Genomic DNA, 22521 nt, shown 5'->3' with positions numbered 1-22521 from the left:
GGTTGGGTGGGAATGGACCTTCAAAGTTCATCTGATCCACACACAGCCAAAGCCTTGAGTTAGGAATCAGCAAATCACAGATTGGGTTGAGTTAGAAGGGACCTTAAAAGATCACCCAGTCCAACCCCCTGCAGTCAGCAGGGACAGCTGCAAGCAGAGCAGGTTGCTCACAGCCCCAAACAACCTCACCTGGAATGGTGCCCAGCTCTCTGGGCAGCCTGGGACAGGCTCTCACCACCCTCAGAGTCAAACATTTCTTCTCTCCAGTCTGACTCTCCCTCTTTTAGTTTCAAAACATCACCCCTTGTCCTGTCACAACAGACCCTGCTCAAAAGTCTGTCCCCAGCTTTCTTCTTTGTCCCTTTATGCATTGCAAGGCCACCAGAAGGTCTTCCTGGAGCCTTCTCTTCTCCAGGCTGAACAACCACAACTCTCTCAGCCTGGCCTCACAGCAGAGTGCTTCCAGCTCTCTCATCATTACTGTGGCCTCTTCTGACCCTGCTCCAACAGGTCCCTGGCTGTGCTGTGGACTCCAGAGCTGCTCCAGCACTGCAGGAGGGGTCTCAGCAGAGCACAGCAGAGGGGCAGAATCCCCTTCCTGCCCCTGCTGCCCACACTGCTGGGGATCAGCCCAGAACACAGCTGGGGCTGGGTTGGCAGTACACAATTCCAGCTCATCTCAAGCTTTTCACCCCCCAGCATCCCCAAGTCCTTCTCCACAGGGAAGCCTGGTGGTTCCCATGTGCAGGTCTCACTGGTGCATGGCGCCATGCCCCTGGGCTGGGGCTGCACTGTCTGCATGCTCCCCCTGGCCTGGGCTATCCTGCTTCACACAGCTCCTCTGTAGCTTGGAGGCTGTGGTGTAAGCAGGGGTCAGTTAACACCACACAACAAGCTCCAGCCAAATTTCTTCCTGTCTTGCTGGGTAACATCTGCAAGGGCTTTGGCACAGATCCCACCAGGATCACAGCCCAGCTGGCAGCCACTGGGGCTGGAGCAGCTTGGAGCACCACTGCTCCATGTATGCAGGAAGGGCAAACCACACTGTGGGGGAATATCACAGAGCTGCTGATTGTGCTCTTCTGCCAACCAAACAAGGGTGACATCTTCAAGGTGTGGCTGAGACCAAGGGAAGCAGGGAGAGGACGAGAAAAATCCCAGCAGCTGAAGGCAGAACCTGGTTACAGGGGATGGGAACTGCCTCAAGGCTTCTGTTGGGCATTAGGATTTTGTAGGAGAGGACATTCAATGACAACAGTTGTCCCTACCCAAGCCTGGGACATGAGCCCCAGGTCTTCTGGCTGATGCTGTAGCCCTTCTTGCTGGAAAAAGCTGCTTTTTACCTAGGAATCTGGGGGGGGTGGGCAGTTAAGCTGAAGCTCATCTTGACACATTTCCAAGTGTGATCTTTCCTAGCAGAGCATCCAGGTCTGGATCCTAGGCTCTTCCTTGGTGGTGTTTTGTTATTCACACTGGACTATCCTTGTCCCCAAAAACAAGGAGCATGGAGCATGTGCTATTTGTCAGCTTGTTTTTCTCTCCTTCTTAGGATTAGCTGGAGCAGGCTGTAGGCCTGATATGCATATTCATTAAAAAAAAAAAATAATAATATTGTGGGGGGGAAAGGGAAAAAAAAGAAGCTGTCTTTGAGTTAGCACAGCCTTTGGGAATCTGCAAAGTAAGATGCACTTAATTACTTTAGCTCTGACTACATCACATTTCATTCATGTATCCTCTGAGATGCAAAATATCTTCTCAGTAGAGGCTGGAAACATGGCACAGAGTCACAAAGCTTCACAGGTTGCGTTGGGTTGGAAGGGACCCTCAAAGGTCATCTGGGCCAACCCCCCTGCAGGCAGCAGGGACACCTCCAGCTAGATCAGGCTGATTGTGTCTGGTCTTGAATGTCTCCAGGGATGGGGCCTCAAATGCATCCCTGGGAAACCTCTTCCAGTGTCTCATCACCCTCACTGTACAAAGCTTCCTCCTGATGTCCAACCTAAACCTCCCCTGCTCCACTTTCAAACCACTGTCCCTCATCCTGTCACTCCAAGCCCTTCTAAACAGTCCCTTCTCAGCCTTCCTGCAGCCCCCTTCAGATATTGAACTGCAGCTCTAAGGTCTCCTGGGAGCCTTCTCTTCTCCAGGCTGAACAGCCCCAATTCTTTCAGCCTGTCCCATAGGAAAGGTGCTCCAGCCCTCTGATCATCTTTGTGGCCTCCTCTGGACCTTCTCCAGCACATCCATATCTGTCTTATGGGAGCCCCATAGGGGGACACAGCACTGCAGATGAGGTCTCCCCACAGCAGAGCAGAGCAGAGCAGAGGGGCAGGATCCCCTCTCTCCATCTCTGGCCACGCTGCTTTTGATGCAGCCCAGGCTGCCACTGGCCTTCTGGGCTGCAAGTGCCCACTGCTGGCTCCTGTCCAGCCTCTCCTGCTGAGCTTTTGCAGCATCATGCAGCGAGCTCAAGCTGAATACCCAACATGGAAATGGGATCTGACCTGAAGACAGGAGCTGACCTGAAGACAGGAGCTGACCTGGAGACAAAGATCTGACCCATCTTTGGGAGCTGATGGGTGGTTATTTAGTTCCAGGAGTGCTTCTCTCAGGCTCTGTGGAGGGCTGAATGCTTTGTGGAGGTGAAGGGAGTTGGTGCAGCCCTGGTGACCCCACAGCTGGGGCTGCATCCCACAGGATCAGTGTGCCCTGGCAGAAGAGGTTGGTTACTTTCAGAGGGGGAACATTGCATTCATTACCTTCTGTCAGTTTGGTTTGCAGTTGTCACAATCTCATTCATCATTTGCTCACCTAATTAGGCCTTTTGCTGCAGGGCAGCTGCTCCTGGATCCTGCTCCTGGCTCTCTCCTTCCTTAGGTGTTTCCTGGGGTGAGGTGGGGGGGAGGTATCATCTACTTTGGGTGCACAGCAAAGGGCCCTGGAATGGCTCAGTGTTTGCAGGGTCTTAAGAATTGTTTTGCTTGAGACAAACCTTTAAGATCACCAAGTCCAACCATTAACCCAGCACTGCCAGGTCACCTCTAAACCAAGTCCCTCAGCACCACATCTACAGGGCTTTGCAACCCTTCCCAACCCAGCTATGGTCATTGAATCCAACCATAACCCAACTACCATGGCCACTAACCTATGTCCTGAAGCACCACATCTACAGCTTCTTGAACACCTCCAGGGATGGGGACTCCCCCACCTCCCTGGGCAGCCTGTTCCAATCCCTGACCACTCTTGCAGCAAAGAATTTTTTCCTAGTATTTAACCTAAAGCTCCTCTGGCACAACTTACACCCATCTCCTCTTGCTCTGCTGTGGTTACTTGGGAGGGTAGACCAACAGCCTCACTCCTTTCAGGGAGTTGGAGAGAGCAATGAGGTCACCCCTCAGCACCCTCTTCTCCAGACCAAACAAGCCCAGCTCCCTCAGCTGCTCCTCATATGATGCCCTCCAAACCCCTTTCCAGCCTCTTCGCTCTTTTCTGGACACCTCCAGGACCTCAATGGTTTTCCTGTACTCTGGCACCCAGAACTGAACTCTGGACTCACCAGGGCTGAGTACAGGGACACTGTTTTGATCCAGACCAGGATGCCACTGGTATTCTTGGCCACCTGGGCACACACTGGCTCACCTTCAGCTGGCCATCCACCAGCACTCCCGGGTCCTTTTCCAGCAGGCTGCTTTCCAGCTTCTCTTCCCCAGGCCTGCAGTGTTGCTTGGGGTTGTTGTGACCAAAGTGCTGGATCCAGCACCTTTTTCACTGGCATTTGGGAAGGATCTTGCAGCTCATGTGCTGGATGAGTGCTGCTCTATCTCCTCACCTTACAGGCTCCCCCTGACCCTTCCCATGATGTTTTCAAATTCGATTCCAAGTGCAAAAATTACCTCTCTGACACAGCAGCCCAAGCCTGCTGTCCATCCCCATCCTGCTTGCCTGCAGCATCCACTTTCCCAGTGTCACAGGAGGCTCCACCTGAACATGAGGAGAAACTTCTTTGCTGGGAGGGTGCTGGAGTTCCAGAGCAGGCTGCCCAGAGAGGTTGTGGACTCTCCTCTGGAGAGACTCCAAACCCAGCTGGACATTGCGAACCTGCTGTGGTTTTGAGGTTTGAACTGGATGATCCCCAGAGGTCCCTTCCAACCCTGACCATGCTGGGATTCAGGAATTCTATGATGTGTTTCTGGCCAGCAGCACGTGGTGAGGAGAGGCCAGACCTCTGCAATAAGGCAGGTTTTAAGGAGACCTAAATCTTGCCACAGTTCAAGCAGCAGTGAGTTCCCTCAGCTCCACGATGGGGCACAGCCGAGGCTGCTGCCTCTGTGAGCTGCTGTTTCCTTGCAGCCAGCAAGGGGGAGGGGAGCAAATCAGCTTGGCCTCTAAGTCAGCCTCAGTCTTTACCATGAGGGTGCTGGAACACTGCAACAGGTTGCCCAGGGAGGAGGTTGAAGCCCCAACCCTGGAGGTGTTCAAGATGAGGCTCAAAAGGGCTCTGGGCAAGCTGATCTGCTTGAGGATGCCCCTGATGACTGCAGAGGGGGTTGGACTGAATGACCTTTGGAGATCCCTTCCATCCCAGACCATTCTATGATTCAGTTGGAATGCAGGAGGTTTAAACCGGAGCAGGGTAGATTTAGGTTGGACATTAGGAGGAAGTTCTTCAGTGAGGGTGGTGAAATAGTGGAACAGGCTGCCCAGGGATGTGGTTGAAGCCCTGGAAACATGCAAGATCAGACTTAATGTGGCCCTGGGTAGCCTCATCTAGTTGGAGATGTCCCTGCACACTGCAGGGAGGGGGGTTGGATGACTTTTAAGGGTCCCTTCCAAGCAGATGCAGTGTGTGAGTCTGTGAATTAAATGCCTGCACTTCATCATTCATAGAGGAAAGGAGCAGATCTCAGAAGCCTCTTCCCCTGCCACACGTTCCTCTGCTGATGGAGAACCTGAAAGAGAGCAAAACATGCTGTCAGGTCCTGTGTAAAGCTCTTGATTCCTGACCTGCAGCAGTCAATCTGATTTTGCATTTGGATTTATTCCCCTGTGAAGCCTACTGAGCCCTTGAAGGTCTTCCTTGGGTTTCTTTCTGCGTGTGCTGCTAATGGAGCTGGCAGTGCTCCCTGGGAAGGAGAGACTGCACCTCAGCAGGCTTATCAGAAATGAAGAGTGTTAATAAAGCAAGCCAGGGTCTTTAAACTCATGTTAACATTCTTCAGATTAATAGGAAAAGGCTGGGAAACATTGCAGGCAGGGCTTACTCTGCCTCCCACTGCCTTCCTCAGGGGCTGGATGAGGCTGGTGCTGGCCTCTTCTCACAGGTAATTAGTGATAGAACAAGAGGGGATGGCCTCAAGCTGCCACTGGGGAGGTTTAGACTGCACAGAAGGAAACATTTTTTCAATCAAGAGTGGTCAGACATTGGAATGTGCTGCCCAGGGAGGTGGTGGAGTCCCCAAGCCTGGCTGTGTTTCAAGGTGGTTAGGATGTGGTGCTTGGGGACAGGGTTTAGGGGTGAGCCTTGTTCTGGGTTCTGGGCTGGACTTGGTGATGCTGAGGCTCTTTTCCAACCTGACTGTTGCTGTGATTCTGTGGGGAAGGAGGCAGCTTGGCTCTGCCCACAGGGCTGTGGTGGGGCTGAGCCCTGCTGCTGGGATGGGTGAAGGTGGAGCTCTTCAGGGAAAACGATAGAGGTTGGAAATGGGATCCTGGCTGGGCAGCCAGCAGGGCAGCCCCAAAACTTTCCACACAGCTACAGCAAGGTTGGGTTTGTCTCCATCCCATTCACCTTCCCTCCTTGGCCAGGACAGGAGGTTGTTGCTGCTTATGCCTGACCCAACCACTTGACCTTTGGGGGGATATCTGCTCCACAGGACATTGCTGTTTGCACTCCTGATCAGCCATCTCTCTCTGTTTCACTTTCCTGTTGAACCTTTCAAGAGTGGGGGGCTCAGCAGCCCCAGGAGGCAGTGCTTCTGCTGGTGGCCTGTGCCACATCCATGTGTCCCTGCAGCCACCTGACCTTTCAGTCCCATCAGATGCCCCTTTGCTCTCATGTTGTGAGAACACACAAATAGCTCTTAGGAAGCTCTTAATCTGGAGGGACAACTCTGTCATATAGCCTCCTCCTTCATACATTGCTTCTGGTTCCCTCCCTCACTGGCAAATCTGAGCAGGCAGCCCATAATTGTCTTTGCCCTTGTCTGGACTGGTTCTTTTTCTGCTACATTCACTTTGAGTGGGATTGGAACTGATTGCAGCATTGTCAAATTGGAAGAGTCATCTCCAAGTGGAGTTGCAGTGAGGTGGTAGCCACCAGCAGAGCTTGCCCTCACGCACTGGGGGCCATCTCAGGGCATGGTGTGGTGCTCAGGGCATGGTGTGGTGCCCAGGGCATGCTGTGGTGCTCAGGGCATGCTGTGGTGTGGTGCTCAGGGCATGCTGTGGTGCTCAGGGCATGGTGTGGTGCTCAGGGCATGGTGTGGTGCCCAGGGCATGGTGTGGTGCTCAGGGCATGCTGTGGTGCTCAGGGCATGGTGTGGTGCTCAGGGCATGGTGTGGTGCTCAGGGCATGGTGTGGTGCTCAGGGCATGCTGTGGTGCTCAGGGTATGGTGTGGAGCTCAGGGCATGGTGTGGTGCTCAAGGCATGGTGTGGTGCCCAGGGCATGGTGTGGTGCTCAGGGCATGGTGTGGTGTGGTGCTCAGGGCATGGTGTGCTGCCCAGGGCATGGTGTGGTGCCCAGGGCTTGTTGTGGTGCTCAGGGCATGGTGTGGTGCCCAGGGCATGGTGTGGTGCCCAGGGCATGTTGTGGTGCCCAGGGCATGGTGTGGTGCCCAGGGCATGGTGTGGTGCTCAGGGCATGGTGTGGTGCCCAGGGCATGTTGTGGTGCCCAGGGCATGGTGTGGTGCTCAGGGCATGGTGTGGTGCTCAGGGCGTGCTGTGGTGCCCAGGGCATGGTGTGGTGCTCAGGGCATGCTGTGGTGCTCAGGGCATGCTGTGGTGCTCAGGGCATGGTGTGGTGCTCAGGTCATGCTGTGGTGCTCAGGGCATGCTGTGGTGCTCAAGGCATGGTGTGGTGCTCAAGGCATGGTGTGGTGCTCAGGTCATGGTGTGGTGCCCAGGGCATGGTGTGGTGCAGGGCAATGGCAGGAGCAGAGCCCTGCTTGCGTGGTCCTCAGGTCTTGTCTGGAAGGGGGCACAAGGAAGACTCTCCCAGGCGTGGAGAATAACTCCCAATCAGTCAATGAAAGTTCACCTGCAAGTGATTTGACAGGATAATAGCTAACTGAAGGCATCTTGTGATAACAAAGTGATGTTCTGAATCAGGATAGGATGCCTGGATCAGGAGCAGTGTGGCCAGCAGGAGCAGGGAAGTCCTTCTGCCCCTGTGCTCAGCTCTGGTCAGGCCACACCTTGAGTGCTGTGTCCAGTTCTGGGCTCCTCAGTTCAAGAGAGATGTTGAGATGCTGGAAAGTGTCCAGAGAAGGGCAACAAAGCTGAGGAGGGGTCTGGAGCACAGCCCTGTGAGGAGAGGCTGAGGGAGCTGGGGGTGTTCAGCCTGGAGAAGAGGAGGCTCAGGGGAGACCTCATTGCTGTCTACAACTCCCTGAAGGGAGGTTGTAGCCATGTGGGGGTTGGGCTCTTGGGAAGTTTAGGCTTGGTCTTAGAAAGAAGTTCTTCCCAGAAAGAGAGCTTGGCCATTGGGATGTGCTGCCCAGGGAGGGGGTGGAGACAACATCCCTGGAGGTGTTTAAGAAAAGCCTGGATGAGGCACCTGGTGCCATGGTCTGGTTGATTAGATGGTGTTGGGTGATTGGTTGGACTGGATGGTCTTGGAGGTCTCTTCCAAGCTGGTTGATGATTCTGTGGTTCTGTGTTCTCCTAACTCAGATCCAGGAGATGGTCCACTCGGAGGCCACATCCTACGAGTCCAACCGTCAAGTGCCCCTGATCAATCGCCCTGGGATGTTAGCTGGCCCCATGAGTGCCCTCAGCCAGTCACAGCTGATTTCTCAGATGGGCATGAGGAGCAGTGTTGCCCACGGGTCTCCATCACCCCCAGGAAGTAAGTCTGCTACACCATCTCCCTCCAGCTCTACTCAGGAAGAGGAGACAGAGTCACACTATAAGGTACGTGGGGTCGCTCCTCTCCTCACAGACACCCAGCAGCAGCTGCTGGCTTTCACTGGGGGATGCGTTGTGCTGAATAGGAGCCAGGCTTTTGGTCTTTCTTTCCCACTGCTGACTGCAGTGGGGTTGGACTGGATGATCTTTAAAGGTTTCTTCCTACCAAAACACTCTAGGATTGTGTGATCCTGCAGGAAGGCCACTAGAAGGTCCCCTGGAGCCTTCTCTTCTCCAGGCTGAACCACACCAGCTCTCTCATCCTGTCCTCATGCAGGAGGTGCTTCAGCTCTCTAATTACCTTTGTGGCTCTCATATCCTCATAGGATCACAGAATGGGTTGGGTTGGAAGGGACCTCCAAGATCATCCAGTTCCATCCCCTCTGCCATGGGCAGGGACACCTCCCACCAGCCCAGCTTGCTCAAGGCTTCATCCAACCTGGCCTTGAACCACCTCCAGGGAGGGAGCATCCACAACCTCCCTGGGCAACCTGTTCCACTGTCTCCCCACCCTCACTGGAAAGAATTTCCTCCTCATCTCCAATCTAAATCTGCCCTCAAGGATTCTGAGATATAGACTGCAGCAGCCAACTGGCAGCAGTTTTCTTCTCTGCCATGTTTAACCTCTGGTGTATTTAGTGTTCCCTTTGACATAAAATAAAGATAATGGAGCTTCCCTGGAGTGCAAGCTTCCACTGAGCATGGTTAATGTGTTGAGAGCTTTGATGCATGTCCCTAGGGTTTTCCAGGGGTCTTTGTCTTTACACAGCCTCACACTGAGGCTTCTGTGGTCCCATATGCTGAGCACAGTGCCCAGTGTCCACCAGGCACTCAGCCATAGGAGCTTCATTCTGTGCTGCCTCCACTGGGAGCACCCCAGTTTCCAGCCTTGCTCTTTTACTTCCCAGCCAGACCCAGTCAGCCACCTGCACCCTGTTGTAAAGATTGAGCAGTGCATGTGAAGTGTTGAATAGATAGGATTCAAGTAGTGCCATTGCTGGATAGTTTTCCTGGGTAGGGTTACATGCCTGTTAGCAGGGTAAAGTAGATTTCAGGTGGCCCCAGTGGGGTGGCTGACATGATGCTGGTGCTACTTAGACAATGCTGCCTAGGGAGTGGGGAGGCTGAGTGGGTGAGGAAAAGCAGAAGCAGCTTGCAAAAGGGGATTATAGGGCTGGAAATCAGAAGCCGTGAGGAAGTGAGGTTTGGAAATATTTATGGGCTGTTAAAGGGATTTGGTTGGGAAGAAAGGTGTTAGGAGAGGTCCCAGAAGAGGACCAAGGAGGGATTGAGCTTGTGGTGCAAGGAGGAGGAGGAGGGGAAAGGGGGATGACTGAGGATGAGTGTCTGGGAAGCCACAGCTTTGGAGAAGAGAATCATAGAATTATAGAATCATAGAGTCATAGAATCAGAGACATAGATTCATAGAATTATAGAATCATAGAATCAGTCAGGGTTGGAAGGGACCACAAGGATCAGCCAGTTCCAACCCCCCTGCCATGGGCAGGGACACCTCACACTACATCAGGCTGGCCAGAGCCTCATCCAGCCTGGCCTTAAACACCTCCAGGGATGGGACCCCAACCACCTCCCTGGACAACCCATTCCAGGCTCTCACCACTCTCATGGGGAAGAACTTCTTCCTCACTTCCAGTCTGAATCTCTCCACTTCCAGCTTTGTTCCATTCCCCCCAGTCCTATCACCACCTGATATCCTTAAAAGTCCCTCCCCAGCTTTCTTGGAGCCCCCTTCAGATCCTGGAAGGCCACAAGAAGGTCACCTTGGAGCCTTCTCTTCTCCAGACTGAACAGCCCCAACTCTCTCAGAAGCAACCAAGCTGTGAGCTAGGCTGTGAGGAGGGACCCAAGCCAGGCTCAGCACCCTCTAGCAGTTCAAGTATTAATGCCAGAGGTTCTTTCAGCCAGAGACCCCCAGTGCTGCTGCCCTCTTGACCATGCTGGGACCCCTCTCCCTTCCCCTTCACTCACAAGCTGTAGCAGGGACTCAGATCGAACTGCTCCCAGCTACCTGCTAAGGTTCATCTCTTGGTTTTGCAGGTTACTGGAGAGAAAAGACCATCAACAGACCTGGGCAAAAAGCCCAAAAGCCAAAAGAAGAAGAAGAAGAAGGACCCCAACGAGCCTCAGAAGCCTGTGTCAGCCTATGCCCTGTTTTTCCGAGACACACAAGCGGCCATCAAGGGGCAGAACCCCAACGCCACCTTTGGGGATGTGTCAAAGATCGTTGCATCCATGTGGGACAGTTTGGGGGAAGAACAAAAACAAGTGAGTTCCTCATCTCTTCTGGGGTTTTCAGACTGGTCTAGTGTGGTTTTTCTGTGGTGCAAAGCATCAGGCTCCCCAAGTCTGTTAGTAGCGTGGCTTGAATACGCTGACGGGGAATCAGAGAATCAGAGAATGGTCCAGAGCCCTCCAAAGGTCAGGCAGTCCAACCTCCCTGCAGTCAGCAGGGACATCCTCCACTAGATCAGGTTGTCCAGGGCCTTGCTGAGCCTCACCTTGAATACCTCCAGGGAAGGTGCCTCAGCCACCTCCCTGGGCAACCCTGGGAAACAGAGGCTGTGTGCGGGAGTGGTGCTGAAGTGTCCAGTGCCACTCCAAGCCATGCTTGGGAGATCTGCATGCCCCAGGCTGGTGCAGCAGTGATGTGAGCTTGCCCCTGGATACCTCTGTGGGGTGCCCTGCATGCAGGGCATTGCCACCTGCATGCCTCAAGGCTCTGGTCCCTGTCCCAAGCAGGGCAGAGACAGGGCTGCAGAAGGATGGACTTTGCCTCTGCCCTGCTTTTAGAAGAACCTCTGTTGTTGGTTTGGTGACAACTCATTGTTCTTTCATCATCCTTTGGAGAAACATCAGTGGCCTTTCCCTGGCCTGGGGTTTTACAGCCTCAGATGGGAGATGGGTTTGTGTTTGCTTATTTACTTACAAGGAGTGGTCAAACTGTCTAAAAACTATTAACCCTCTACTGGCCCCAGATCTAACATCAAGGCTTGCACAGCTTAGGAAGGAGATGTGGAACAACATGGAACAACAATGTGCTCTTGTGGAGCAAAACTTGAAATGGAGAGATTTACATTGGATGTTAGGAAGAAATTCTTCCCCGTGAGGGTGGTGAGACACTGGCAGAGGTTGCCCAGGGAGGTGGTGGAAGCTTCACCCCTGCAGGTTTTGAAGGCCAGGCTGGATGTGGCTGTGAGCAACCTGCTGTGGTGTGAGGTGTCCCTGTCCATGGCAGGGGGGTTGGAAGTGGCTGAGCCTTGAGGTCTCTTCCAACCCTGACAATTCTATGAACCCAAATATGCTTTAACTGACAGTTCCCTCATGAGTGATGAACCCTTCTCCTAGAGCCTGACTCCCAGCTTCAGGTTGGCTCCATCTCCCACTGAGTGTCCATGGCCAGCATCTGAAGCAGCTACAGTTAAGGGGAGAGCAGAAGGGAGGGGAAAAGAAGTCACTGAACTGACAGTCATGCTAGGAAACAGCCTTGCTTTCCACCCTGCACCATCAGAAGTAAGACCAAGACATCTTCTGGGCTGAACTCCCTTTACTGACCCAAAAGGAGGCGGTGGAAGCCTCATCCCTGGAGGTTTTTGCAGCCAGGCTGGATGTGGCTGTGAGAAGCCTGCTGTGGTGTGAGGTGTCCCTGCCCATGGCAGGGGGGTTGGAACTGGATGAGCCTTGAGGTCCCTTCCAACCCTGACAATTCTGTGACCCATTTGAAGTCTCTAACCTGTGCAAAGTTTTGATGTTTTCACAATCCTCCCTCTTCTCTCTGGGTGGCTCACTGGGGGATCATTCAGGAATTTCTCACGCTGAAGAAGAGAGGAAAATCCTCTCCTGGTGCAGATGGTTGACCCCAGCCCAGCTACCTGGAAAGCTGTAGAGCAGAGGCTGGGTTTGGCCAATTGGTGTGAGGTGTGGGAGGTTCAGGAGCATGGCAAAGCTTCTGTGTCACTTCTTTCTCCTGCTTTCATCCCTCCCAGCCTCTCAGTCTGCATCCCCTTTACTCCATCTGGTTACAAATATCTCTGCAGCCCAGGCAATGAGCTTGGCTGCAAACGTGGCTGATGTACTGCAAGTGCTGCTGTGACCCTGACTCAGCACAGTGCAAGTGCTCAGCTCTTAATTAACAGCAGGGATTAAAGCAGGCAGTTTATCTTCCCTGCTAACTCTGCTGCCTTCTCCTTCCTGAGCTGGGAGCAGCCTTGCCTTCTCTTTCCACATGCTTTCTAAGTGGCTCCCTTTCTCCCTCTGTAATTGATTTAATTAAGTCATTTGTTCCTTGTCAGAATGCTTAAATATTAGCTTCCTGGCTTTGTCTCCAGCTGTATACTTCCCTCCCCATGACAGCTCCCCCCCTGCCCAGGGCTGGGGCTGGAGGGACACTATTTATCTTTGGCTCTGGGACCTCTGTGCACTGTGGCACGTTCACTCCTCAAGTGTTTGGCTGGAAGGGAGTTTATTTAGTCCCTGTTTGCTTTCCTCTGCCAGCATCCCCAGACAGGTTTGTTTAGATCTGTAAGGTGGGGGGGAGAAAAAAAGGAAAAGGAACCCCCCCCCCCAAAAAAAAAAGCTTTAACCCCACCTCTCCTATGAGGACAGACTGAGAGAGTTGGGGCTGTTAAGTCTGGAGAAGAGAAGGCTCCGAGGTGACCTTCTTGTGGCCTTTCAATATCTGAAGGGGGCTCCAAGAAAGCTGGGGAGGGACTTTTTAGGCTATCAGGTAGTGACAGGACTGGGGGGAATGGAATAAAGCTGGAAGTGGGGAGATTCAGACTGGAAGTGAGGAAGAAGTTCTTCCCCATGAGAGTGGTGAGAGCCTGGAATGGGTTGTCCAGGGAGGTGGTTGAGGCTCCATCCCTGGAGGTGTTTAAGGCCAGGCTGGATGAGGCTCTGGCCAGCCTGATCTAGTGTGAGGTGTCCCTGCCCATGGCAGGGGGGTTGGAACTGGCTGAGCCTTGTGGTCCCTTCCAACCCTGACTGATTCTATGATTAAAGTGTCTTTAATATGTGACTAGAAGTGCCTAGGCTGTCCTGCAGATCCTTTCTCCTGAGGACTGCAGGATGTGTTGCAAACATCCCTGATGAAGACAAGCAGCCATGTGGGAGGGGACAGTGGCCAGCCAGGACCAGCTACAACATCACTGACCAAAATCCTGCTGGCATCTCTGACTCCACACTGCCACATGGCAGCACCAAACTGTGGTTCAGCTCACTGCCAGGCAGGAGCATCGTGCTCTGGGGAGGGCTGGAAAGGTGGCCAGGGGAAATATTTCAGCTGCTGTGCTGCTCCTGGCTCCGTTGGCAGCAGTGATTTCGAGCAGCTTCGTATCCTCAGTGAAGAGGACACCCCAGGGAAAAACCAACACAGTGGTGGCAAAGTAGTCAGGCAAGACATTCTTCACAGAATCACAGAACTGTTAGAGTTGGAAGGGACCTCAAGGCTCAGCCAGTTCCAACCCCCCTGCCATGGGCAGGGACACCTCACACCACAGCAGGTTGCTCACAGCCACATCCAGCCTGGCTGTAAAAACTTCCAGGCTGAAATATTCTTGCTCAATTATGACCAAGATTTTTGTTAAAGAAGCTTCCTTTCTTCCTGACCTAGGAAAAGAGGCTGGGTGTGAGGCTGTAGGATCTGATTTGGGGCTGGGCTGGATCTCTCACAACTCCCAGATGTCAGGGTGGGGCTGGGGCACCAAGTCTCCAGAGGGCTGCTGTGCAGACCCCAGCCCCACCATGCAGTTATTAAGCAGTCACTTACATCCCCATAATTTCTGCCTCAGGTGAGGTTTACAAACCTTATTTTCCCCCTTTCAATGAGGATAATATTTCCTCAGCCAGGGTTTGGTCCCTGCCTTGTCAGAGAACAGGCAGGGAGCAACCAGGGAGGGGATTCAAAGCAAACTGGTTCAAATCCAGCCTCAGCCAGGGCATTCTGGACTTGTGGTCCCCCACCATGTGTCAACAGCCCCCAGCACATGCCCCACCATGCCTGTGGACCTGTCCATCCATCCTTCCCAGCTCCATCATGCACAGAGGTGTTATGCAGAGCATGGGGTGGCCACCAGAGCAGTGCCAAAGGGATGAGGAAAGCCTGGGGCTGGGGGCTTGTAGCCATGCTCCAGGTACAACACAGCCAAAGCCTTGGGTTAGGAATCATCAAATCACAGATTGGTTTGGGTTGGATGGAAGGACCTTAAAAGGTCATCCAGTCCAACCCCCTGCAGGCAGCAGGGACATCTGCAAGCAGAGCAGGTTGCTCAAAGCCACAACCTGACCTGGAATGGTTCCAGGGAGGGGGAATCTCCCACCTCCCTGGGCAACCTGGGACAATGCCTCACCACCCTCAGTGTCAAACATTTCTTCCTTTTCTCTGATCTAAATCTGCCTCATTTAGTTTCAAACCATCCCCCCTTGTCCTGTCACAACAGACCCTGCTCAAAAGTCTGTTCCCAGCATTCTTCTAGGTCACTTTGGTTACTGAAAGGCCACCAGAAGGTCTCCCTGGAGCCTTCTCTTCTCCAGGCTGAACAACCTCAACTCTCCCAGCCTGGCCTCATAGCAGAGCCCTTCCAGCCCTGCCAGCATTGCTGTGGCCTCCTCTGGCCCTGCTCCAACAGCTCCATGTCTCTGCTGTGCTGAGCACTCCAGAGCTGTCCCAGCACTGCAGGTAGAGTCCCAGCAGAGCACAGCAGAGGGACAGAATCCCCTTGCTGCCCACACTGCTGGGATCAACCCAGGACAGGGCTGACTCTGGGCTGTGAGCTCATGGTGCCAGCTCATCTCCAGCTTTTCACCCTCCAGCAGCCCAAGTCCTTCTTCACAGAGCTGCTCTCCATCCTTTTATCCCTCAGCTAGCACTGATGCATGGAAATTGCCCTGACCCAGGAGCTGGACCTGGCAATTTTTTTTTTTTTTTTTTAAATGAAGTTCAACAAGGCCAAGTGCAGGAACAGTTGGTCCTGTGCCACCCCCCAGGCAGACAGAGCCTCAGCTCCTTCCTCTGCACCAGCACCACAGATGCTGCCTGGAGCATCTCTGCAGGCAGGCACAAGGCATCACCTCTCTGGCAGGTAGCTCAGGCCAGGAGGCAGAGGGTTAACCCTCTGCCATTGGTGCTGCTAATGATTCTGTGCACTGTAATATCAAAGCTGTAGCTATTTATTTACTGTTGAGCAGGTGCTGCTGCTCCCACAAAGCAAATTTGCTTTCTCCTCCTGATGAAACCAGCAAAATAAAGGTTGCTCAGGTCCTGGTTCAGAGATGGGTTTTTTTTCTTTACCTGTGCACTAGCAGAAAGGCAAACACCAAGCAGGAACCAGAATGCATATTATGCAAGGGACCAGATCATCTAGGAGCATCTTTGATTTGGCTGCTGTTGTCACAGACGTGGATTTCACCAACAACCTTCCCTCCCCCCCTCTTCTCCCCTTTTGTCCTTCCTGGTTTATCATTTGTGCCTTTGTCATTTTGTTCCTTCTCCTCTTCTCTCAGCCTCTTCACAATGAATCTTCATTTTCCCTCTGACACACTTGTATCTAAATTTCCTTATTTCCTGCCTTTTTTTATTTATATCTGTTGCCTGGTGATTTGATCATGCTGTGGAATACAGGATTAGCAATCTCCCTGTCCTTGGGTACTGCTCAAGGACACCTGTTCAGCAGAGCAGAGTTTTCCTTCCCCATTTTAACCCCTTCCAGTGTGGCCATGGCTGTGCAAGAGTGGCAGAACCTCTCAGGGTCTGCAGTGCTGCCTTGGCAGGATGTTGTTGTCTTCATGCATGGGGGTTGGCCTCTTTTCCCTGGCATTAGGTGGTAGGATGAGAGGAAATGTTCTGAAATTGTGCTGAGGGAGGTTTAGATGAATCACAGAATCATGGAATGGCAAGGGTTGGATGGGACCTCTAGAGATCATCCAGTCCAACTCCCTGCCAGAGCAGGGTCACCCAGGGCAGGTTACACAGGAACACATCCAGGTGGGTCTTGAAAGTCTCCAGAGAAAGGAGACTCCACAACCTCTCTGGGCAGCCTGCTTCAGGCCTCCAGCACTCTCACAGCAAAGAAGCTTTTCCTCTTTCTCAGATGGAGCCTCCTGCATTCCAGTTTGTGGCCAATGAACCTTTTCCTGTTGCTGGGCACCACTGGAAAGAGTCTGGCCCCATCTTCTTCCCCCCACCCTTTAGATACTGATCAGCAGTGATGATGATGATCATGATGACAATGATGATGATAATGGAGCACAGGGGAGAGTGTCAAGCTGCCAGCTGCAGATGTCTCTGCAACCTGCTTCTTTTCATTTAGGAAATCCAACAACAGATTCAAAGCATTGGGGCAGTGTTTCCCTAGACCCTGGCAACTCAGAGCAGAGTTCTTCAAGAAGTTCCTGAGCAATCACTGAGTGAAGCTCAGGCTGAACCAGGGCTTCCCAACCTAAGTGAGCAGAAGCAAAGTTGGACAAAATCAGCATTCCCAGCTGAGTTCATGGGTCTGGGGACACAAAGGTGCTTGTGACAGTCCTGCTTCAGCAGGACCAGCTCAGTAATGCTGAGGGACTCCCTGGCCAAAGGCAGATCTGCTTCTCCCATACAAGTGCACAGCCTGGAGCACCTCACAGTGTTCACACTCCAGGGATGAATGACCCAGCAGAGAATAACACATCCCCCATCTCCTCAGCCCCCTCTGCTCATTGATACCTCACCTGCTGACAGGACATTGCCTAGATGTGCAGTGGGCCAGAGGCACTTCAGGCCAGCCTTACAGCTGTGCTGTGGCAGAGCCATCACAGAGGAGAGATCCCATGGGACACACATGCAACAGGTGCTGCCTGGCAGCATGGCCACCAAGCTGCCCACTTCCAGCACCCTGCACACCTGGCAGGCTGCTGCCATGCTCCTGCTCCTGCTCCTGCCCCAAAGCCCTGCCAGTGGGGGCTAGGAGGATCCAACAAGTTGCCTTGGCCTGGAAGGAGGCTTCAGCATCTTCTTAGGGTCAAAGAAAAGACCTGTGCTGGAGAAGAATGAAAGCACTGATCCCAAACAAGGTTTCAAGAGCGGTCTGGTAGAGATCAGGATAAGGAGAGGGGAGATGTGAAGGGTCAGATCTGTTCTTAAGAGCAGATCCAAGAGTGGGACTTCTCTTCTTGGAAAGCAAGTTCAGAAGCATGAAAGGTGAAAGCTGAGAGCTTTTTATTGGAGGTTAGAGGTTGGATTTGTCACTCTCCTCCTCTGCTTTCTTTGGAGTCTTCTGTGGGCTGTCCTGGGAGCGCAGCTCTGCCCTCAGATGGAGTGACAGATGACTTACACCCAGGTGGCACCACGAAGAGAAGGCATGGGATAGCTGGGGCTGTTCAGTCTGGAGAGGAGAAGGCTCCCAGGAGACCTTCTTGTGGCCTTCCAGGATCTGAAGGGGACTCCAAGAAAGCTGGGGAGGGACTTTTTAGGCTATCAGGTAGTGACAGGACTGGGGGGAATGGAACAAAACTACAAATGGGTAGATTCAGATTGGATGTTAGGAAGAAGTTTTACACCATGAGGGTGGTGAGAGCCTGGCAGAGGTTGCCCAGGGAGGTGGTGGAAGCCTCATCCCTGGAGGTTTTTGCATCCAGGCTGGATGTGGCTGTGAGCAACCTGCTGTGGTGTGAGGTGTCCCTGCCCATGGCAGAGGGGTTGGAACTGGCTGAGCCTTGAGGTCCCTTCCATCCCTGACAATTCTCTGATTCTATGCTAGCAGGAACCTTTCAGGATGCTTTAATCAATGGTAATTGCTCTTTAATGATGAGCTTCTCTCTCCATTCTCCAAAGCACTGTCTCACAGCACTGGGGCTCCCCCAGGGTAAAGGAGGAGTTCTCCTGATCCCATGCAAATAGTTCCCATTGCCAGAGCCTTTTGTGTAGGTGTCCTCAGGGATGTCAGATGCTCCACAGCTCCTGTGCCATACCTGGTAGAACCTGAGGCAATTGGAGCACCCTCCTGATGGGCATCATTGACAGCTGTCTTCCATGTCCAAGCTGCTTGACCTCAGGACTTAGCAACCCAGAACCTATTAGGTATTAGTCTGAAGGGGGTGTGCTGAGGTTTGCACCCCACAGCTTGGGTAGGGAGGGGTAGGGGAGGGACAGAATAACTCTTTCCCATGAAGGGAGCAGGAGGGACACAGAGGAGGGTGCAAGGAGATGAGGACGAGTGAGATGAGGAAGGGCGAGATTAATGTGTTTGCTTTTCCAATGGCTGCATGGAGACCATCTGCAAAGAGCAGAGTGGTGTGACAGAGCCTGCTGTGCAGGGAGGAAGTGCTTTGGAGTCACCTTATGAAGAAGCCACAGGAGATGTCTTGCAGGGAAGTGTACAATAGTTACAAGAACAACCCTCCAGATCTACAAGGAGAATGAAATCCAGCTTTATACGTTTAGGGGCAAAATAAACCCCAGCCATAGAATCACAGAAAAGAGGGCAAGGAGAGACTTAAGAGGTCAACCAGACCATACTGCTGCCTGAAGTCAGGATCATCTCTGCTTAAGCCATTCTTGATGGATGTGTGCCTAATCTGTTCTCAAACCCTGGGGGGTGGAGATTACACCATCTTCCCAGGCAATCTCTTCTCCTGCTTAATGATCCTGACTGTTAGGAAGGCTCTCCCCTTGCTTAGCCACCATGGCCCTTGCTGCAGCTTGAGCCTATTGCCCCTTTCCCTGTACTCAGCAGATGCAAAAATTTCCTCAGTGCTTGCTCTGCTGCATCATATTTGGAGTTTCTGGCTCCTCTTGGTCTTCTCTCCCAGCTCAGTAAACCACATCCTTCAGCTCCCTTCTGGAGACCTTTGCTGCACTTTCCATCTCTTCTCTGCTGATAGAATCATAGAACTGCCTGGTTGGAAAAGATCTTAAGATCACTGAGTCCCACCATAGCCTAACATCTCCCTGTACACTGCTTAGACCACATCCCTAAGCTCCTCATCTTCTAAAGGCCTCCAGAGAGGATGACTTCCCTGGGCAGCCTGTTCCAGTGCCTGATGACCCTTTTGGTGAAGAAGTGTTTCCTAATATTCAATCCAGACCTCCCTGCTGCAACTTGAAGCCATTTCTACTCATCCTATCTCTTGTTACATGGCAGAAGAGGCTGGCCCCCACCTGGCTCCAACCTTCTTTCAGGGAGTTGTAGAGAGCAAAGAGGTCTCTCCAGGCTGAACAACCCCAGCTCCCTCAGGCACTCCTCACAGGACTTGTGTTCAAGACCCTTCACCAGCCTTGCTGCCCTTCTCTGGACACACTCCTGCCCCTCAATGCCCTTCTTGTAGTGAGGGGCCCAAAACTGAACCCAGCCCTCAAGGTGCAAACTCCCCAGTGCCAACTGCAGGGCTAAGATCACTCCCCTGGTCCTGCTGGCCACATCAAAGCTCTGCATCTAGGACTGCAGCAGAGAGCTTCTCACTTGGGATCAGTGAACCCCTTGAATTCAGGGGGAGGAGGAGAGAGAGTTTGGGATCTTTCCATCCTTCCCCATGCCTGGGAAGCAGCATTAGTGGTGGAGCAGGTGGGGTGGGAGGCAGAGGTTACGGAGAGCAGCTCTGGCTGTCACTCAGAGGCACTCGTGGGCGTCAGCAGGCTTTGGGCTAATTGTCTGCTCTAATTAACTGGTTATCAAACAAGAACATTTCATTACAGTACAATTACTAGCTGCTTTGCTGAGCCACAGAGGTGTCAGGATTACAATCCCAACATATGCTTCTTGCAGCTCAGAGTTTGGTTGTTGTTGTTGTTTCCATCATCACTAAACGTTTTTACTCCCCCTCCCTCACTTAATGACTAATGAAATCCTCCTGCTAACAAAGAAGGAAAAATAAATCAGTGGGCATGGCAGGTTAGGAAGCAAAAAAATCAACCAGGCAGGATGTTTTGAGGATCCTTAAATCTGATAAATGGCTTGGAAATTAAAATCCCTGAGAGAAAATGGGATTTAATTAGCAACTAACATGGGTTTGTCGATGTTGGAGTTACAGTTTTAAAGGTGATAAAAACTGCACCAGAGCTGCCTTTCCACAGAGGGCTCCTGAGGAGCTGTGTTCAGATCCACTCTGCCAATGTCAGTGCAGTGTCTCCCAGCCTCAGGCTGCAGTTCCACTCCTTGGTGTCCTGCATGGAGCCCCAGGTGGGTGCAGAGAGCTCAAGCTGCAGTTCCACTTCTTGGTGTCCTCCTTGGAGCCCTAGGTGGGTGCAGAGAGCTCAGGCTGCAGTTCCACCCCTTGGTGTCCTCCTTGGAGCCCTAGGTGGGTGCAGAGAGCTCAGGCTGCAGTTCCACTCCTTGGTGTCCTCCTTGGAGCCCTAGGTGGGTGCAGAGAGCTCAGGCTGCAGTTCCACTTCTTGGTGTCCTCCTTGGAGCCCTAGGTGGGTGCAGAGAGCTCAGGCTGCAGTTCCACTCCTTGGTGTCCTCCTTGGAGCCCTAGGTGGGTGCAGAGAGCTCAGGCTGCAGTTCCACTCCTTGGTGTCCTCCTTGGAGCCCTAGGTGGGTGCAGAGAGCTCAGGCTGCAGTTCCACTTCTTGGTGTCCTCCTTGGAGCCCTAGGTGGGTGCAGAGAGCTCAGGCTGCAGTTCCACCCCTTGGTGTCCTCCTTGGAGCCCTAGGTGGGTGCAGAGAGCTCAGGCTGCAGTTCCACTCCTTGGTGTCCTCCTTGGAGCCCTAGGTGGGTGCAGAGAGCTCAGGCTGCAGTTCCACTCCTTGGTGTCCTCCTTGGAGCCCTAGGTGGGTGCAGAGAGCTCAGGCTGCAGTTCCACTCCTTGGTGTCCTCCTTGGAGCCCTAGGTGGGTGCAGAGAGCTCAGGCTGCAGTTCCACTTCTTGGTGTCCTCCTTGGAGCCCTAGGTGGGTGCAGAGAGCTCAGGCTGCAGTTCCACTCCTTGGTGTCCTCCATGGAGCCCTAGGTGGGTGCAGAGAGCTCAGGCTGCAGTTCCACTTCTTGGTGTCCTCCTTGGAGCCCTAGGTGGGTGCAGAGAGCTCAGGCTGCAGTTCCACTCCTTGGTGTCCTCCTTGGAGCCCTAGGTGGGTGCAGAGAGCTCAGGCTGCAGTTCCTCTCCTTGGTGTCCTGATGGAGCCCCAGGTGGGTGCAGAGAGCTCAGGCTCCAGTTCCACTCCTTGGTGTCCTGATGGAGTCCCAGGTGGGTGCAGAGAGCTCAGGCTCCAGTTCCACTCCTTGGTGTCCTCCATGGAGCTCTATCTGGGTGCAGAGAGCTCCCTACAGGCAGGGTGGGAATGCAGATGTCCCACCAAGGGACCCTTCAGGATGTTTTCTTACAGTGGAGGTGGTAAGACACTGGAACAGGTTGCCCAGAGAAATTGTAGATGCTCCATCCTTGGAAGTGTTCAAGGCCATGTTGGATGAGGCCTTGAGCGAGCTGGGCTGGTGGAAGGTGTCCCTGCCCATGGCTTTGAACTGGACTGGATGGTCTTTGAAGGTTCCTTCCAACCCAAACCATTCTATGGATGCTCTTTGAAGGTTCCTTCCAACCCAAACCATTCTATGGATGCTCTTTGAAGGTTCCTTCCAACCCAAACCAATCTATGGATGCTCTTTGAAGGTTCCTTCCAACCCAAACCAATCTATGGATGCTCTTTGAAGGTTCCTTCCAACCCAAACCATTCTATGGATGTTCTTTGAAGGTTCCTTCCAACCCAAACCATTCTATGGATGCTCTTTGAAGCTTCCTTCCAACCCAAACCATTCTATGGATGCTCTTTGAATCTTCCTTCCAACCCAAACCATTCTATGGATGCTCTTTGAAGCTTCCTTCCAACCCAAACCATTCTATGATTTTTTGAAAATAAGGTTTCCAAGCCTTTTTAAACAGAGTTTAGGAGAATCCCTACAGATTTTAAACTGAAAGTCCAAAAGCTGGATAGTTTAACTCTTGGCAGGTTGTTTTCCCATCAGAGGTCAGCCTTAGGAAGGAGTCTGAGGTGGGAATTAGCCTGGGAAAGGAGCTGAAGATGCCCCCTAGGCTGCTGTGTCTTGATTGTTGCAAGCTGCTGCTGTTGTTAAAGCACAATTAAATGTATGCAAATCTCTTCTAATTGAAATCAGCTTTTGGTGTGCTGCTTGAGGGGAGCTTGCTGATGGGGATTGTTCTCAGGAGGTTCTGCCTCTTCTCTGTTTTCGGCTGAATTTTCCATTCTGTTTGAAAAAATATATTTTAAAACATGGAGACATTCAAGACCAGACTCAATGTGGCCCTGGGCAGCCTGATCCAGGTGGAGGTGTCCCTGCTGACTGCAGGGAGGGGTTGGACATGATGACCTTTAAGGGTCCCTTCCAACCCAATGCAATCTGTGACTCTGTGAATAATCTTTGGGCTTGCACGGTTTGACCCTGCGGGGGACTCACACT

The 22521-nt window shown here is 52.7% G+C and overlaps 1 protein-coding gene across 1 annotated transcript in view; it reads left to right on the top strand.

Moving 5' to 3' along the window:
• TOX2 (TOX high mobility group box family member 2) overlaps positions 1 to 22521 on the top strand; it is a 219334-nt gene that overhangs the window by 181202 nt on the left and 15611 nt on the right. Inside the window, exons 4-5 of the mRNA XM_054392010.1 lie at positions 7894 to 8133; positions 10186 to 10413. Coding sequence (XP_054247985.1) covers positions 7894 to 8133; positions 10186 to 10413 — 468 coding nt within the window. The remainder of the gene's footprint in view (positions 1 to 7893; positions 8134 to 10185; positions 10414 to 22521) is intronic.

This window comes from Indicator indicator, chromosome 24, assembly GCF_027791375.1.
Source record: "Indicator indicator isolate 239-I01 chromosome 24, UM_Iind_1.1, whole genome shotgun sequence".
Classification (NCBI taxonomy): Eukaryota; Metazoa; Chordata; class Aves; order Piciformes; family Indicatoridae; genus Indicator; species Indicator indicator.
This window is presented reverse-complemented; position numbering and strand designations above follow the sequence as displayed.